Below are 19,467 nucleotides of genomic sequence, written 5' to 3'. Positions count from 1 at the left end.
ATCACGTCACCAATCATGGCATCACTCCGCTGCCTGACACGGTTCAGGCCATCATTGACTACCCACCACCAAAGTCCACACATAGCTTGCAACTTTTCCCGGACTTTTATCACCATTTCATCCCTGCATGCTCCAAATTGCTGCAGCCTCTTGAAGCACTCCTTTCCATTTCGAAGGCCCAAGTATGCCGCACTTCCTTGGGACACTGTCTTGATCAAGCTTTCGCCGCCGTTAAGACCGAGCTTGCAGAAGCCGTCCTCCTGCATCACCCTTCACAGACTGCTCCCGCTAGCCTTATGGTGGACACTTCTTTGGAAGCCATGGGAACTGCTCTTCATCAGTGGATTAATGGTGCATGGGCTCCCATCTCCTTTTTCCACAAGTTACGCAACACTGAATGCCGATACAATACTTTCGGACAGGAGCTCCTCACGGCCTACCTCGCAGTGAAGCATTTCGGGTACTTTCTTGAAGGGCGACAATTTAAAATTCTTTCCGACCACAAACCACTTGTTTTGGCTTTATATTCCTGCAGTGCCACCCATACTCCTAGAGCTCCGGCGTCTTGCTTTTATTGCTGAATTCACGACAGACATACGCTACTTCAAAGGCAGCCTTAAGAGGATAGTGGATGCTCTCAGTCGTAGTACCATCAATGCCACATAACGTTCTGCCCACCTTCCACATCCCCCCACTTGGAGCAAGTCAACTTTGCCGACCATGACGTCACACACTCGTGCGACGTTTCACCTAACAGTACCTGCATTCATGCTCCTGCTCTTCTTCGTTATGCTGTGTTTGATACACTGCACTCAATCTGCCATGCAGGCGTATGTGCCACGCAACACCTTATCACCGAAGGTTATGTTTGGCCAGGCACACATGCTGATATACACGACTGGGTCCGCACTTGTACAGCATGTCAACGTATCAAACTGCAACGACACACCAAGCCTCCATTGGGCAAATTCCCTCTCCCCGATGCATGTTTCGACACCATTCATTTGGACATTGTTGGCCCTTTGCCACCATGCCGTGGTTATATGTATTTGCTTATGTGTATTGCTAAGTACGCATGGTGGCCTGAAGCAGCTCCAATGCCTGACATGACGGAGACAGTTGGTAATACTTTTCTGTCTACATGGATTAGCCATTTTGGTGGGCTATCAATGGTGACCACTGATCGAGGCATACAGTTTGCGTCAGCACTTTTCCCGTCTGTAACATCCCTTCTGGGTTGTGCACGCATTCACACATCTGCTTACTATCCTGCATCTAACGGCAGTGTCAAGAGGCTACGTCGACACTTGAAAGCTGCACTCACCACTCACAGCTTCACGTGGAGGATTGGGTATCTCACCTACCTTCCAATCGTGCTGCTCGGCCTTTGGTCAACACTCCAACCAGAACTCACCTGCTCAGTAGTTGAGATGGTTTATGGCTGCACCCTCCATTCGCCCAGCGACATCATCAACCCGGTAACTATGCCGAATGTTTCGGATACATCTTTCGTCCAGCGTACACGCATTTTCATGCACAACTTTCGTCCACCGCGAACTTCTGCTCGCACAAATAAGCACATTTTCCTACCCTCAATCCTGCAAACATTCTCACACGTTTTTGCCCGTGTTGACATGCCTCGTGGTTCTCTTCAGCCCCACTACAACGGTCTTTTCCCCGTCATCAAACATTCTGAACATTTCACAATCCTGCGCAATGAGCTGAAGACACAGTTGCTATCGCAAAGATCAGACCAGCTCCTCTTATCAACACCTCTGCCTGAGCTCTTCAAGTGACCATGGCCACTTGACCACAGGGCTCATCTGTGGCAAAATTTTCTTCTAGTGCATTGCTGGTCTTAGACATGAGTGAGTAGCGGGTTACAGCTTGAGAAGTGAGGAAGAGGAGCTAGATGATGGAATAGATAGAATAGAGAGAATAGACTTTCTTCAGTAACCAATTACATCTAACGAGTTACATTTGGATGAAACAAGCTATACAGGCGATCTAGCGTTGAGCACTTAAATTTGTAGACAACTACAGTGTCCAAATGGATGAAAACATCTGTAGACGCTTTTCAGAGAGCAGTTTGCTCTAGAGTAATGAGATGCCACTTATGGTGACAAGGTGCACATTGTCTCAGCGAAAGCGCACAAATACAAAACCATTATCGCTTGTGCCTTGCTGCTGTGCGATCAGCTGTCCGAAACGCAACTGGGTGTTTGCTAACACACCGTGCTCCATTCATGCTGCAAAACGTGGAAATGGAAGACACACGTGTGCAGTAGCTGGCTGCAAAAATAGTGACTGGCAGACGAGACAAATTTGTGTGGCCAAGTTCACAAACCGCTGCTACATAAGGATTAGGCTGCTTGTGTTGTCGACCTTTTGCGATGCACGGTCTTCAAGGATAAAAATTTATTCCTCCGCCAGCACTCTATTGCTATCTTCCAAAGAAAGGACTTGAACTCTGGTATGTTGGCAAGAGTGTAGCGCTCATTACACAGTGACAAAAAGAGTAGCCCTGCTTCTTGACATAGTAAGTTTCTCCCATGTTATCTATGCACATTCACTCCAACTCACATGCAAACTTACATCCACTCTATCACCAATGTATAAGGAATAAATGAATGGGCATACTCTTGAACCAATCCTCTGAAACATGGGCTATGGCAATTCCACCAAATGCAAACAAAGATTCAAAGCTGAACGTTTTGTGACGGTCCACAGAGTAAGTGAGCAACTAGCAATAATATGTCTTTGCTACATGCTATAACAAAGTACAAAACATCTACGCTATCAATTACCGTTTTCAAGGAAATAACTTTAATAGGTTACTTTTTTTCTGTAACCTGTACAAGTCTGCAAGGTAACATGTCTTTTCTATTCCAATGGTTTCACATAGAACTGTCCGATATATAAGTACAGTAAAAAATAAAACCAAAATATTTAGGCATGTTAAGGCTACTACAAGGGCCAATATTTCCAGCCTTTCTTGTCTGTTTTGTGCGCATTGCAGCAACATAAGGTAATGCCTAGCAACAGCATGAGCAAGTTAAAGTGAAAAAACAAATAGGTTGAGCTGTACTAGTAAATTATGCTTTACAATACCAAAAGGCCACTCTTACCATGACAGGAGGCAAAAAGAAAAGACCAGTGGCGACTCCGTTTTGGAGTTTCCAGAACAGCTCGGGCATAGTTAATTTTTGTTATCAATAGACACAGACAACATTGTATTCTGAAGGCGTCAAAGATTGAACTTAGAAAGTCTCAGAAATAGTTATACTGCACTGCAACAAGCCAAATATGGGAAGATACTTTAAATGTGTGATGTCCCACTTACATATTTGTACTGAAGTTCTGGTGAGGAAAAAATAAGCTTGGCCTTATTTTTTGCTTCTATAATCAGCACTTACTGCCAAACTAAATTTTGATAGAGTACTTTAGGCTAAGCACATTCAGCACTTCTCTGTAGTGCCCCTTCATGAGTTATGCTGTGTACTGGAACATCCAGTAGACTCATCCCTCTTGCACTGCTATGCAAACTAAAGTTGATGGTTGACAGGTCTGTTTCTGACAGATCAATATAGCTGCACTTGCAAACATGACAGTAAATAAGAAGGTTGAGGTAAATAGCAACTTACTGTCTGTTGCAGGTTGGAACAAATATCCTGTCTGTCTCCAAGGTCAGAGGTCATGGGATAAGTCAGATGTTTGCTGAAAAAGTCAAGACAGAGATAGAGGAAATGTATTTGTTACCATAAATGCACAAAAAAATGACAAATAATTCACGGAGGATGCCCCCAAATTTAGTGTAGTCATTTGGGCGTCTATAATTTAAGCAAAATGCGCTGATGGTACCATGATGGCTACAGCATGTTATGTTACTGGCATGAAATGAAAATTGCAAATCAACAATCAAAACTGCAGCAATATTTCGTCACAATAAGTGGTCATGTACTCTAATCAAACAACGTGTTCATTTACAAGGTCTAAAACCATTGCCATCAGCCAAGCCGCCGCCCAAGAGGAGCACAACGATGGTAATGGCCATTCTATATAGAATGTTTTCCCCCATTATGTCATCTGGAACAGTTGAGGCGCTCCAATTCGCTTATTTTTTAAATAGCAAATGCATACATAGTAGTTTGTCCATGCAAAATAAATACACAAATGCAATAAATATAGGTGTTTCTATAAACAAATGACACTTTCATCTGAAGATGCGGATTGTCTGCCACAGCTCTCTGTACATGTGCATTTGCGCACGTTTTAGGCTTTATGGAAACTTTGCGAGGCTGCAAGGAGGAAAGCGAGGGGCAAGAAAGAATGTGAGGAAGGCTAACAACAGCACAGTGGTTATGACAGCCAGTGGGGTGTAGAAGTGTTTCTTGGTGGCAGAAACATGAATGGTATGTACAGGAAGCAAGCTGCAGTGACTGCATGCTGAGAAAACACAAGGCTGCACATAAACTTTATTTTAAGGTGAACAGAAATAGACAACCTTGACATCACTGCAGTATGTGGTCAATTTACATGTACAAGAAAATTAAAAACAATATTTGTTATGCTACACAGTTCGAGATTAAAGTGAGTGAGTCAATTTCTACGGTGCATTGTCCCAAAGCAACTCTCTGGCTATGACAGATGCCAGAATGGAAGTTGCGGCATAAATTTTAACCACATGCAACCTAATGGCGACTAGTGGTCAATGCTTATAGTACATGAGCAATCTTGTGTACCGCACCCATTTAAAGCATGCCATGGCAGCCAGGAATTGAATCCTAGTGCTAATGTCACAACAAAATAGTCGCTGCAGCAGGTAGGTAGAAGCAACCTGCCAAGTTCAGTGTTAGTGTAGCTCGTTTGCTCAGTGTAGGCCAAAACCAGCAAAATACGGAAAACAATTCGCAACTATGCTAGAGCTAACTTCAAGGCAATCAAAAATGAATTAGCTGATTTCACTAACACATTTCTGACTAACTTTGTTGAGCGTCCTATTCAACAATTACGTAATTGGGACATGTTTTCAACTACAGTAAACCAATTGAACACATCTCTCTTCGTATTATCACATCTAATTCTCAAGCACCATGGTATAACACCCGTATCAAACAGCTTTCCAATCGAAAAAAAAAAAAAAAAAAAGTCTATATCGCTTGGCGACATTATCTTCAAGCTCACGCTGGACAGCCCACAAATCTGCATCTGATACTTACATCGCAGCATTACCCTGTCTGCGACCGCTCGAAAACTTCCAGCGTCAAGTCCGCCGAGACAACTTCGCAATGCATAGCATAACCTCGCAAAACCTAGAAACAACTTAGTCAAGCCTACCATAACTTCGCAAAGCCTAGAAACGACTTTAAAGGAAGCTAAATATAATTTCAATTTGAATACCTTACCGTCACTTCTGAAATCTAATGCTCGAAAATTTTGCCGTGTGATTAACCCTAGTCTTGATAACTCCATTGCTTTGGTAGATACAGCTGGTAACTATGTTCCAGCTAATCAATGCACTACTATTCTAAATGACACTTTTTTGAGAAATTTCTCTGTGGTTACAAATACTCATCTTCCAGACATTCTTCACTACAGTTACCTCTTCCTGCCTCCCATTATTGTTAACACTGCTAGAATGACGAAACTCATCAACAACTTAGAGCACAATACATCCCCTGGTTATGATTCTATTGTTTGCAAGTTTTTGAATAATACTTGTGCTTACAGTTCAATCATATTAACAAAAATATTTTAGCAGTGACTTGACCCATCAACTCTTCCAGCTCAACAGAAAATTGGGAAGATGATTCCAATCTTCAAAAATTGGGTAATAAATGTTTACAATTTAATTATTATTGGCCCATTTCCATTACTAACACATGCTTCAAAATCTTAGAACGCATTGGAGAGTTTTAGAATAGGGGCGCCAAAGAGCTTTGCAGGTGTTAGCGTTGGGGCACGCAGGAGTGAAGAGATTAATGGTATCTTCGACTGGTCGCCTGTACGCCCCGAAGCAGAGTCGGGTAGATCGGTGTTTTCCCGAGCTCAAAGGTAGGGGACAAGCGCGCAAGCCGAACGTGCGACTGGCTCTCGGAGGAGAAAATTGCTGGTGCGAAATCACGTGACTACTGCCAACGTCCGATGTTTCGCCTATCCAAAGCTCCCGGCGCTGCCCAAAAAACCGGCGGACGTGCCGGCGGGACGAACGTTCGTCGAGACGCCAGCATGCAGTGGCCTAGGTTGCCAAGGTTACGGTGGGCCGTCGCCAACAGCAGCGACGCGGCGCTGCGATGACGTTTCAATCTCGATGACTGCTCCGACGACAGGGCTCGGAGCGCCTCAGAGCGCTCCAAGATAGAGGAGAGCAATCGAGAAGAACCAGCCGAACGCAGGGCGCGCACCCTCTTTCAACCAGTCGAAGACAACGCCGCTCGCGAGAGCGCTCCAGAGTGCTCAGAAACGACCAGCCGAAGATAGCATTAGAATAGGGCTTTGCATTTCCAGATAGCGTCTTGCACTGACAGCGCCACTACGGCATCAAAGAAAAGCTATTAGAAATACGTCAATAGAATATAACACCATGATAAGAATAGTAATTTTGACTTTCGTGTATTCGCATTTAATTACAATTTAGAGCGACAGAAAGCTGAGCTAGTTGGTAAGGATTCATAATGCAAAGAGGTGTTTAAAGGTCCGTTGCGCAGCCCTGGGAGACAGTCGACATTAGAACCGCCTTTACGCCGATTGGAACAGGTTAGCCGAGCAGCACGCGAACTTCTTGTGGAGGATGAAACTTCCAGAGCGGTGCTCGTGTTGACCACCTTTCTTCTCTTGTGTCCGTGTCTGCACGCCTTACCCCTTCTTTGCATTATCAATCTAGAGGTTATTCTGTAAGCAGCAAACAATTAGTTGCACTTAGTTTTGAGTAACCAACTTTACGTGCCTTCACCAGCCAAGCTAAGCGGTGTCAGGCCTACGAGCCATAAAACCCACAATCGAATTCGGGATGAGCAGCGTCTAATGAATCAATCTTCATAACACACACTAGTTGAGAGAAAGCGACAACCGCAGTCACTTCTAGCTTGCCAACTGCACGCGTTAACACGAATCACACCCAGTTTGGTGCTAGGTTAGACCCATCGCTTCGATGGGTGACGTCATGTTTGTTTATGCAAATCTTCTGGGGCTCCCGCTAAATTAGTGAAATAGCGTGCCCGACGCAAAACCCAAACGCAGTTTGCGTCTTGCGCATGCACAGTGGCTGCGATGCTATTTCTTTGGAGCCCCTATTCTAAAACTCTCTATTATATTCTTGAACCTTGTCACCTTTCTTGAATCTAACTTTTTTTCCACCACCTCAACATGGCTTTCGGAAATCATTTTCGTACGAAACACAGCTCATATCATTTACTCATAAACTACACCACATTCTTGATCATTCTTCTTTAGCTGACTAAAGTGTTCGACAAGGTCAAAGCGCACAACAAGATCTCCCACATACTTCTGTTTCATAAGGTTGGTCAGCTTAATATTGATCAGTCATTTTTGTGGATCAAATAGTTCCTTCCTCCAACCAATGTCCTGTTCAATCAGGAGTCCCACAAGGCTCTGTATTAGGCCCCCTTCTTTTTCTCATTTACATTAATGACCTTCCTTCTCTAGTTTCTTCTAATATTAATCTTTTCGTTGACTGCATAATTTTTCGTGAAATAATTACTGATAACAATGCTAACATTCTTCAGTCAGACCTAAATTCTACATCTAACTGGTGCAATACTATGAAATATTAATATTAATAGTGGAATTAAATTAAGTGTAAAGTGATGCGTGTATCTCGCATATCTAGTACTCCTTTTATATATTACCTGAACAACTCTCCCTTAGCCGGGGTTTCCTCCTATAAATATTGAGGTGTTCATGTCACATCTAATCTAAGTTGGTCTTTGCATACAGAGAAGATAATTAACGCTAATCGCATGTTGGGTAACTTATGCCGTAACTTTTCAGCAGCTCCATCTTTAAAGCTCTTGTTATATGAAACACGCATTTGATCGAAATTAGAATATAAAAAATTTTTCCCTTGAACTTTTTTCATAGCCTTTACTATCACCCAACCCTCTGTTACAAATTCATTCTTCAGCCACATTATATATCGAACAGTGTTGACCATCGCTTTAAGGTTGGTATCGAGCTATGTCATACTAAAACTTGCTTTTACTCTTTTACCTCGCACTTCACAAGACTGGAATCGCCTTCCTTCAGACATTGCTTCCATTTATAACACCCAATGTAAATATGATTTAGCTAACATTGTATAATTAGGAGCTACCATGCCTTATTACGCTTTGTTATATTATTGTACACTGTGCTTATTGTATACCCACTCCCCTCTGTAATGCTTCAGCCCTGAGGGTAACTAAATAAATAAATAAATAAATAAATAAATAAATAAAATACTCTTTTACTAGTTTACCAGTTTGTGGAACAAACAACATGTTCCACTAAATGGCAAGTTCCTGCAAAGATACTAGACCACAGACTAGCCCCAATATAGAAACCATGGTGTGTCACACTATGAAAAGACATACAGCCCAAGGGCTTTCCACTTAAGGCATGATTGCACTATTTGACATAAAACCTTTGCACCAGTACAAACTTGTTCGCTGCCTTCTTGCATAGTTTTGTTCTTTAACTAGGCCAGTGAACTGAGTGCACCTCATCAGTTGTTCGCAATGGGCCACACACATCTCAATGCACACAAAGCTTTAGGAAGCCTTAGGTGGCCATATGCTAGCAAGGTACTGCAGTGGAAAACTGGAACAAGAACAGAGGAGTTTACTCAGTTCAGGTGGTAAGTGTGAGTACGTATTTCCCTTTGCAATATGTTACAATAGCCACAGGAGTGCCACTGCATCACCGCTGCCACTGTTCATAACCTGCATCGTTCCTTATAGAGGCAATACCTGCAGAATGTGCATTACATGCACACATCTGCATGGAATGTGCGGCTTCCTTTGCACCCATTTTCACTACCATAATAAGTGCTTTAATCAATGGACAAATAAGGAGAGGCTACACAGCATGTGCCAGTCTCAAAGAATGGAATCCTTCCGAGGACTGCTTCCAGTATTAAAACTTAATAACACAATTTTATAACTTGTTTTCCAAAGATTATTTGCACAGGAATCACAACATTTGTTTTAACTGCATACAGTACAGCAACTAGCCAAGAGTTCACTAGAACTTATTTCTCTATATAGCATGCTATCACAATGTCGCTGTAGTATTTTAGCTAAGCAAGCCACTAAGAAAATATGCTTACACCTTTCATAACTACCAGTCCTCAACCATTTTTATGTGCCAGTCATGGTAATGCATGCAGTTAAAGGGACCCTGAAATGATAGTGTACAAATATACTGAGTTATTAGGGCAGGTCATTCTGATCATTAAGTGATGCATTGAAGTGCTCTGCGTAAATTGTACAATTTATTATGAAGCTTTAAAAATGTGCATTGCTCCCTTGTGTTTTCAGCCGCCCCCTCCAAATCGACATGGTTATCCCAATTGAAGTCAGTTGGGCGAGCTATATGATTGGCTGCTACCCAGGTCGCATCATTGATAATTTGTCCAAATTTAGGGTAAAAAGCATTGTTAGTAATAGCTGGAATGTCGGTTAATTTGTTTCTATAAAAAATTCCAGAAAGAAAATACACGACAGTTTATCACTACACAAGCACTTCCCGCCGATGGCAAGTGTCGTCTGTGTTACAAAGTCCTCTGTGCTAACACGAGCTGCGCAGTCAGTGCTGGTCTCGAGCTTTCTTTTCACGAGCACCATGGATTGCCCTTGTTATGTTGTGGGCTGCAAATCTAGTTACCTGCAACATGTCAAGCTGCGACATCGTGTCCCTCTACAAGTCAACAGGCGAGCGGCATGGCTACAGCACATAGGGCTGACAGTATTCAATTAGCGCTGGCACCTACGTGTTTGCGGCCATCACTTCACGCCGGAAGACTACTACCACAAGAGACAGCTTTAGCATGTCAAGTATTCAGGTAAACTCAAGCGCAAGCGCACTGGGCATTTTACCGGATGAGTGGAGATTCAAACAAAAACGGCCTGCATGGTGCAGCAACCTGATAGCAGAGCTCAACCACACAAACACAGAACTAATATAGCATCAAACACGTGTATTCTACTTTGCTGCTGGTGTAAATTTTCGACAGGAGTGTAATCATAAACATATTGTCTTTTTAAAGGTTTAAAATGTTTTACACTTGGTTACAGCAATAATACCTGTCTGTGTGTTCAGCTGGTTAAGCTCTGCGCCAGCAGGTGGCTGCACTGTACAGGCTGCTCACATTTACGCTAAGTGCCTTCATGACACAGGTAGTAGTATGGAGGGGCTTTAGTTTATTAGTCCCGCCATCCATGAAAACGCCCAGCTCGCCTGCGGTTACTGCAATACCAGACACACTCAGCAGTGCGACAGAATGTTTGCAACGCGCACTTCTTGGATAAGTCTCACGGGGGATCGACAGCCAGATGGCTAGCAAAGAGGGTGGCGAGGTTTCGCGCACTGTCTCTAAGACAACTGGAAGCAGATGACACGATGTCATGCAGAGCCAGTGAAGGTGGAGCTTAGCCCCTATCATTCGGTGAATAAGTTGAGGAGAAAGCATGGCTAGGGAGGAGAGTAACTTGTAATCGTATGTAGCTTTCTTAATATGAGACACTTCACTTAACTTGAGGCACTAATGTTTTACTGTAGCTGTATCCTACAGGGACCCTTTAATTTGTAAAAATTTATGCTTACAGTAGGACAACACCTCTAATGCTCGGGTGTTTTGTGCGTATCAGCTGCCTGCCACTTCCGTAGTGTCCCTCAAAGGTCAACTCCGGCATTTTTTTAACCATATTAGGATACTGTCATTGTCAAATGGCATTGACAGTCCTGTAACCGGTAGGGTGGTTCTATTTGCTTAGAAATTCATCAATATTTTTAAATAACAACAAAAACGAGATACCGAAACTAGAACGGGTAGCTGCTTCGTGTGATGTCACGATGAGTCGATGGCGTCAGATCCTACACTACCATACCATACCGAAGAAGCGAAGCTGATGTCGCCTGACGACACAGGCAGCTTTTACAAGTTTTCTGAACTAGTCAGCAGCGATTTCAGTGACAATTTCAGCAACAGTGGCAGCGTAGTCTCCGACATCACAAACACAGGGTGGCCAGTAAAAAGTCATGAGTCGGGAACACAACCAATTGTTAAAATTCATTTTCAGGAAAACAATTATTTGCAGCCATATTGTTCGGCACAAATATTCAGAGTGCAAAAGAGAATGTATATTTAAAATTTTATTACGATCAGTGGACACTGAAAAATCACCGGGGTTGCCCTTTAAGGAATGAGAGCTGCTGAAGTGTTCAGAGAGGATATCGCCAGATAACAAGGTCTTGCAGAAAGTACCATTACCGCTATAAAACTGTCAAACCTGTACTTGACTAGTTGTGGATTAATTTATATTTCCTCATATGGAGTGCCCCTGAAGTGCTTGATTCAGAAATAAATGCATTTCCTTTGTCATTACCGTTCATCTAATATTTAGATGAACGCTAGTGCCCACACAAAATGCACAATTCCAATGAAATTCACAGCTTTCACGGTGCCATGTCAAATTAAAAGGAACGGTGTCAATCTTGTGAAAACAACCTGTGCGGGAACTTTTCTAAATTTTCACTCAAACATTTTCATGATTGAAGTGGTCCTCAAATGACCGCATTCTTTGAGACCAGCATGTGCCTTGTGTCTTTGACCAGTCAAGTGCAGATAGAGGGGACAAAGATTGCAGGAAAAGAAAGCCTTGTTTGCCACAAAGCAATACACTCTGCTGTCATGTGCGGGCCACCTTTGAGCAATACAACACAGAACTTTAGTGGCAGTGACACGAGTGGCACGAGCTGCGGCCCAACATATTATAGTGAAATGTGCATCTTTGCACCCGTCACCTGAACTGACATACAGGTAACGCTGATAGCATTATTCGCCCCAAACTCTGCTGTTCCCCTTTTAATTGTTCAGACAGTCACAGTGAAAAAAAAAAAAAAATTGTGTTGCATGCTTGTAACCTGTACATTAGCACTCAATATTAAAAGCAATACAAGCATACGAAAATATGCTTCTGAATGCAATGAAATTATTTAGCTCTAAATTTTGATAAAGCAAACCGCAACTAACTCAGCCGCAGGTGTGGTAATGAAATAACAGTTACAGTGGAAGTTGGTTGCAACAACCTCAAACATAACAAATCATGCCCTAAGAAGAAGCTGCAAGTGTATTAAGACACAATGTGAAATATAAAGCCTATATGATACTGCACACCAGGTACGTTGAAACTGGAGTGCACACCACCAAGCTGATGTCTGCCAACATTTAATCTTTTAATCCTTTAATCCATTTAATACTGCACTTCCAACCAAGTGAGAAGAAGCAGTATCAACTTCTGAGAGTGCTAGCACAAGCCATGCTTAATGTGGAAAACATTGCTCTTAGTTTTTTTGCTCTCTGTTTTAAAGGAGAGGTCATGCATTTGTAGGCAAGCAGATTTCTTTTTATTTTGCAGGCACACAGGCCCCAATTGTTGCGTGGGGAATAAAATAATGTGCAATTTAAAGCTGTCAGTGAAATTTCTCTTTAATGTAAGGAAGTGCATATAAAATAGATTAGGCTTCAAAATGTTCTTTTCAAAAACATACTTGCTAATTTTTTAAGGTGCATCTGCACACAGTACCAACAATCTTTTAAACTTCAAAAGACATTACAGTTGAGCAGAAAGCAACAAGCACATGCATTTTATTAGTACCAAAATTACTATAGCCCCGGAAGGCTGTGAATAGAAAGGAATTGCCTTAAAGAAGCACTAAAGAATATTACTGCATTCTATCAGGAAATTAAGTTTCTGCAACAGCAAAGCAGCCACTCTTTCATGAGAAGAGACTGTAAACCAGAAAGGAAGCAAAAACAAAAGGTGGGAGGGAAGAGTTTACACCCTTTGATTTTGTCCACCCAAAAAATAACTTGTGCTTTCTTGAAAACACTGCACTCCCTACTTTCCAGTCAAGTATCCAATGCTACCCTGATAAATGCATATGCCATTAGTGATCTGGAAGCAGTGGGTGCAAAAAAAAAATAAAAATATCTGGGTGGTGTGTGCCAAAGCCACAATCTGATAATGAGGCAGGTGGGCACACAGTGTTAAATGAAGGAAAGACAAGAAAGATAGACGATTATTGTGTGGAGACAAGATAAGCCACAAAGTGCAAACTTTCGTTAAGAGTGGCTGCCCTTTACTTGCCACACCAGCTCACTCAACAATGGCAGCTAGAGTAGGTGGTGTTGGCCATGACGTCATGAATTTTGTGAACATCTACTCATGTCTGGTTAACTTTTCATTGATAAAGAATAACTTTTGTATTCTAAAGCAACCAAGAACTTGGCGTAGCAAGATTCCAGAAATCTTGTGCCACCAAAATGGCCAAAATAAGAAAAAATGTTTGAAATCTGCGAGGTCAGACCGATGCACTGGCTTTGAGAACCTGGCAACAAATGCAAATGGAAGTTTGGTCTCCTTTCCGTAGCATGACAAATCTTTTACCACTAAAGTAACACAAATAAGCAAGGGTGTGCAAATAGTAATCTTTTACACTGAATATCAAATAGTTTTCTAATACCGAACAGCTGTTTACAGAATACGAAACATTATCACACCCTAGTGTAGTCATAATATTAGCAAGTTTCGCAATTACATTTCAAGTTATGAAGTGTTGTTTACTAAGAATCCCAAGTGGAGCATTAGGAACAAATAAGCAGTTAGTCTGCATACACAGAGCCTTTTGTAGTGGGTGAATGATCACTGTATAGCCAAAAACTTCCCGAGAATGTGGTGCCCATGAATTGGAAAAAAAAAAATAGACAGCATACACCACTAAACTGTGTATACTTCAAAACATTCCAAGAAATGAAAGGCAAATGCGACTGCTAATAAGCAAACACCACAGGCACCAAAGCCAGCTGCTAAGTCAAATTGTCTAGGATTAAAACTCCCCCACTTATATCCATACATAGTTAACAAGTTGCAAAATTACTATGGAAACATGTGATGCTATTCGGAAACCTGTCATGCATGCGACCTCCACAAAAGGTTTCTGCTGCAAAGCCTAATAGCAAGTGTACGAAAATAAGAAAGTAAAGTATACACACGCGCGCGCGCGCCGGCTTACCTAATAAACACCAAGTTATGGTATTTGTCACTCGTGATCAGATTCGGAGGTCACAATAGTGCGACATGGCGCAAACAAGCCTATCTGAATAGTGTGACAAGCCCTAAAGGTTTGAACTAATTCAAATATCAAAAAAAAAAAAACTTACTGCGATACATGAGTCAGATACCTAGCTTGTATTTGTTCCAGACGGCGCGCACAATGCTATAATTGATAGAGCCGTCACGCATACCGCAAACTGTCCTCACAATGCGTACAGACCGCGTTTAAACAAAAGCTGATGCACGCCAACCAAGAGCCGGCTTTACACAACCACTCCGCCCGGCAAGTGTGCGTGTAACCACAGCCAGCCACAGAAGCAATTCCGGCAGATAACTCCGCCGGAACCAAAAACCTGGCTGCCAAGTATGGCTGCAGACAGCAAAAGTTAACAGACGCGAAAGAACGAATTACGGCGAAAATTAGCGTGACACTAAAATTTTGTACCAACGCCGTATCTTAAAATTACAATATTTTATCTGATTATACTTACACCGTCACCCGCTAAAGCGATCGGACCGCTGGTTCGCTAGGGAAATACCGCGCACGTGATCACTGCAAGGTCGGTATGCTGGCTGGCCGCAGGGTAAAGGCCACAATTTTTTTTTTTTCATCCGCTAAGCCTTCGAATATTTTCGCTTCTTTCGTGGCAAAAATAGTGGCGAAACACCGTGAGCATTCATATACGCGTTGCAATTACTTGAAGTATGTTATGACAATCAAAAGTGGTGTTCACAGTTGCATATCGGGGACGCCCGATCAAACCGATTCCACCCCACCGGCGAGTGCCATGTTTTTGACATCTTGAAAACGCTTCGGACTTGTCGCAGAGCAGAGCTGTAGTCAGACTTCATCGCGACGACAGTTTATCTGCATTCTTAAAGTTACAGGCGCGTCTGCTTAGCAAGCGCAGCCGGCCCCGGGGCCAATTTATAACCCAATTTGCGGGCGCCGAGAAACATGCCTCAAAAGAATATGGGGAAGGAGGGAGAAGGAGCGAAGGGCGCCCCGCCGACGCGAACACGGTTGCGGCGTTCCATACTGCATTTTCTACTGCGAAACCAGCTCGCTGTTTTGGACACGTGTCAAAAGCTAACGAGGCGCAAATGCGTTACAGAACTGTAACATAATGTCAGTGCCGGGCAACAGAGAATGGCTGGCTTCCCTCCTAGCACCCCTTCCGCCACAGTCCGCTTTCAATGAAGCGATAGCCACTTCTCCCGACGTCGCAAACAAGCTGCGTCCGGGCGCTCGCTTAGTCACGTCAGGGCTATAGCAAATTCTGTTGCACGGGCGAGTGACTATAGAGCACGCGGAACTGATTATTGTACATCACGATTAACGAAAGTAATTCAAAGCAAAGTCAATTTCAAAGGACCTCGTGGTCTTAGGCCTACTGGTCGAAGTATGCCCCACTGGCCCGCGCCAATGTCACGCCGAAAGCAACCTCTCAACTACTCGAACAGCTATGATCACAGAAAAAAACACCGGGTACTCACGAATTTGTAGATGAGTCCAAATCCTAGCTCAGTAGGATGCCAAAAAATTACAGGTTTTGTTCTGAACTTCCTAGTTCACGTCGACAGTCCGACTTTGCAGACCGCTGGCATAGCCTCGACACCAGCAAGACTCGGGCGGCGACTTGGACCGGCGGCGTTGAGATCGTAGCCGTGGTAGCGTTCGAAAACAGAACAACCGTCACTAGCCGTTCGCGACTATCGAACGACAACACCGCCAAAAACCGCAACGCAGTGTACAGTTGCAAAATGCGATTTCAAACACGCTTCATCAATGCATTTGTCACTTGAAGCAGCCGGAGCGGTTCACAGTGGCACACAAAACAGCCCGCCTACCCCACGATAGCTGAAGCCGATAAGCACCCCATTTTTTTCAAACTGCCGCACTACCGTACGCTTGCCTTTGATCTTTTTTAAAATGAAAGGCGAGTAGTTTGCGGACTGTCACTTCGTGTATAAAAATGGAAAAAATTAAACACGACTTTTGTCAAACGTCATGTGCCATACAGATTCACAACAATAAAACTCGCATGCTTGGAAGGAATCGCAGAATCGAAACTAGCCTAGAAACAAGGCTTTATATAATTTAAAAAAAGTATATTAGCTGCTTATAATTACGTTTTTAAGTATATTATTGTAATATAACAGTCATTTTTAAGATATTTATTATTTATGAACAAAGAAAAAGCTAATAGTAATGATAGTGTAGTACGCTGAATTATAGTACAGACCTGCCGCGTGAGCCGAGAAGCTGGTTTCTGCCCCACTCCTATTACTCTCCCCCACCAGGGTTAAACCGGGTCGGCTGCGAGCACCAGCTGCGGTGGCCGCTGCAAACCTAAATCACGTAGCCCTGCCTCCGAGATTTTAGCGGCGTCTGTAGCGATCCCGGAGGCAGAGCCCGCGGACTCTCGTCAAGCCTTTGGTCGAGCGCGCGCCAGCCTTGTAATCGTCACTTCCTCCACAACAGGAAGTGGGTCGGCTGCGAGCGCAGTCTCTCCGCGACTACCGTGAACTACGGGAATCTCCGCTCCAATGCGAAGACTAGCGACGCGGCAGGCATCTAGTAAAGGAGGCATCGGTACCATAGAGTTTCCTACAAAATTCTTGTAGGAAACTCTATGATCGGTACAGATCAGTGGTGTAGTACCAACAGTTTACTGAAACACCATAACTGAAACCATAGAGTCTCTATGACTGCAACCGTAGGAAACTCTGACTGCAACAAAACGTTGACTTCAACTCAAGAACATGCGTCAATTTCTACCACTATCATCCCTCTACCAGATTTAGAGGTCATCTATTAGCAAAATAAAACTAAAGCTACGTAAAAAATTATTTTAAATTTTATTGTTTAGTTACAATTGTTAAAAGTGGCAGTGCAACTAATAAACATTAAATGGCGATCTAATTTTTGTTTTAGTTATTTTGCAGCACGAAGGACGTGGGGAATATATTGCGTGTGCCGCCGGCCCACCCTTGCACTGGGCTAGTCCATTCTACATCCGGGCAAGTCTCGCTCCCAAATCTCAACTGCGTTTTACGTTTAGTCACCCCTTTCCGATCGTCGCCTCCTACGACTTTTTAGCGTGCGCGTTCACGGCGGTGCATCCACCCGTTAGGAACGTTAAAAAAATTTCGTACAGGGGAAATTCCTTACCTTTACTACAAGGTTTTAAAGGATTGCTGTATGTCTGCCGGTATTCAGAACCTCAAAACTTTTGGTAAGTAGGCCTTTATGATGTGTTCCTTCTCTGTGCTCGTTGTTGACACAAGGTCAGGCTAAAGCATTTGCGTCATATCGGTTCATGGCCGTATTTGCGGGCCAAACGAGATCTTCGCGTCAGGAACATTCGTTCTGTGATTAAGCAGCCCAAAAATTATTTTAATGTTTGGGAAGCTTACGCGGCTACGGGTTATGCGTTAACACTTCGATTCGCTTGTGGTTGCTTCTAGCGTGTTTATTGGACACTGGAAACTGTAGTTAGGACAAATTTTAGTTGCCGTTTATATAAAGGCCCCAATTATTGTAATGATTTCCGCATTACTGTTGTGAATGCTTGCTTGACGAGTGCTTAGGAGGTGGCCGCAAAACGTGCAGGCGCGTAGATAGGCCTAACTTTTGTCCGCCTCAAGGCCTTTTTGAGATTGGGCGCGGAAGGTAGCGGCACAGTCTAAGCTTTTTTAATGACATTAGCACGCGCCATACTTGCGCATGGCTGGAGACCAGTACATATTTCAGTGGCGCGTGTTTCGAGCATCTGAAAGGGCTACCAGCCGTCAAGCGTCATGGCCAACATTACCTGCTTCAGCCATGCTAGCGTACGGTACACTAAAACCTACTTCACACATGCCAGCCACCGAGCGGTCGCACTTCGAATTCTCTAACCAACTATTGGGTAACCAGATCTAACGTTGATGAGGTGGGCAGGAGCACGTTGTAGGCAAAAAATACGGTGTAGTTTTGCATATATTGCTGCTTTTTCTGGCGAGGTCCTTACTGGTGTTGCTCAAGTCGCGGGTCGCTTTTTTTCGTCGCGACGATACAGTGGATTTTTTTACAAGCACTGCTCCTGGAGGGCAGATGTAATCTGCAGACGGAGGCCTCAGGATAGCACCCTATGTTATATTAAAGCAAGCGGCGCAGGATCGCCAGGGCACCCAATAGGTAGCGGGGGTTCAGAGCTAGCAGGGCGGCCCGTGGGTTGGGGCCGCGGGGGCCGAGGCGTGCCAGGGAGTGTTCACGCACGCACAAAAAAAAAAAAAAAAAAAAAAACGCTGTCGCGGACAGCCGATCTTACACGGACCACCCACGGACCAGTCCGCGTTCTAGCTTTGGTGCCCTGGAGGCGCCGCCAATAATGCGAAACAATCACGCGTTGTTACGCTTAGTTAGAAAACACTATTGCATAACTGTAATTACGTCCAGCCGCCAACTTCTCACGTTACGTTTAGCACTACCGCGACTTCTGCAACACCAGTCAGAACTTTGCCCCTTTTTTTGTGTGGTTGTGTTAAAAAACGAGTCTGCATTCTCTCGTGCAGACCCCTTCGCGGATGCCATCAGGGGTGATGAGCAAGGTGTCCAGGACGGTCTAATCCACGTTCGTATCCAGCAGCGCAACGGTCGTAAGACCCTCACGACTGTGCAGGGCATATCAGATGACTATGACAAGAAGAAAATCGTGAGGGCCTGCAAAAAGGTACAGACTGACTCACCGCTTCATAAAACTGGTTGAATACCGCTAGCCATAAGAGTAATACTTGGATCACCATGCAATTGCACTGATACCAAGGCGCGCCTGTTCGCAGGAGTTTGCCTGCAATGGCACTGTGGTGGAGCATCCAGAGTATGGCGAAGTCATGCAGCTGCAAGGAGACCAGCGCAACAACATCTGCCAGTTCCTGACCCGCATCGGCATCGCCAAGCCCGAGCAGCTCAAGGTGCACGGCTTCTGAGCAGCACATCATGTACCTTCTGCTTGTGGACCACTTCCACCAACAAAAATCGGCACCAGATTGACGCCCAGGCCTTTCCGGGAGGATGTGACTGGGAGATTTTTTTGCTTGTCTGTTCTTTCTGTCCTGAATAAAATTGTACAAAATGGGCTGCTGCTAA

The 19,467-nt window shown here is 43.8% G+C and overlaps 2 protein-coding genes across 3 annotated transcripts in view; one reads left to right on the top strand and one right to left on the bottom strand.

The window, feature by feature from the left end:
* Positions 1 to 16,213, bottom strand: part of Larp4B (La-related protein 4B) — a 109,599-nt gene extending 93,386 nt beyond the window's left edge. For both annotated transcript variants that reach the window (XM_055077304.2, XM_055077305.2), the window contains exons 1-2: positions 15,831 to 16,213; positions 3,645 to 3,717 (exon numbers count right to left, since the gene is read on the bottom strand). In XM_055077304.2, the coding sequence (XP_054933279.1) occupies positions 3,645 to 3,698 (54 nt within the window). In that variant the 5' untranslated portion in view covers positions 3,699 to 3,717; positions 15,831 to 16,213. The remainder of the gene's footprint in view (positions 1 to 3,644; positions 3,718 to 15,830) is intronic.
* A 1,231-nt stretch (positions 16,214 to 17,444) lies between these two features.
* Positions 17,445 to 19,467, top strand: eIF1 (eukaryotic translation initiation factor eIF1). The gene is made up of 3 exons (XM_050189619.3): positions 17,445 to 17,572; positions 18,894 to 19,051; positions 19,161 to 19,467. The coding sequence occupies exons 1-3, from the start codon at positions 17,539 to 17,541 to the stop codon at positions 19,305 to 19,307; spliced, it is 339 nt and encodes a 112-aa protein (XP_050045576.1). The 5' UTR covers positions 17,445 to 17,538; the 3' UTR covers positions 19,308 to 19,467.

This window comes from Dermacentor andersoni, chromosome 2 (assembly GCF_023375885.2).
Source record: "Dermacentor andersoni chromosome 2, qqDerAnde1_hic_scaffold, whole genome shotgun sequence".
NCBI classification, from domain to species: domain Eukaryota; kingdom Metazoa; phylum Arthropoda; class Arachnida; order Ixodida; family Ixodidae; genus Dermacentor; species Dermacentor andersoni.
The sequence above is the reverse complement of the archived record's forward strand: the minus strand, read 5'-3'. Positions and strand labels throughout refer to the sequence as shown.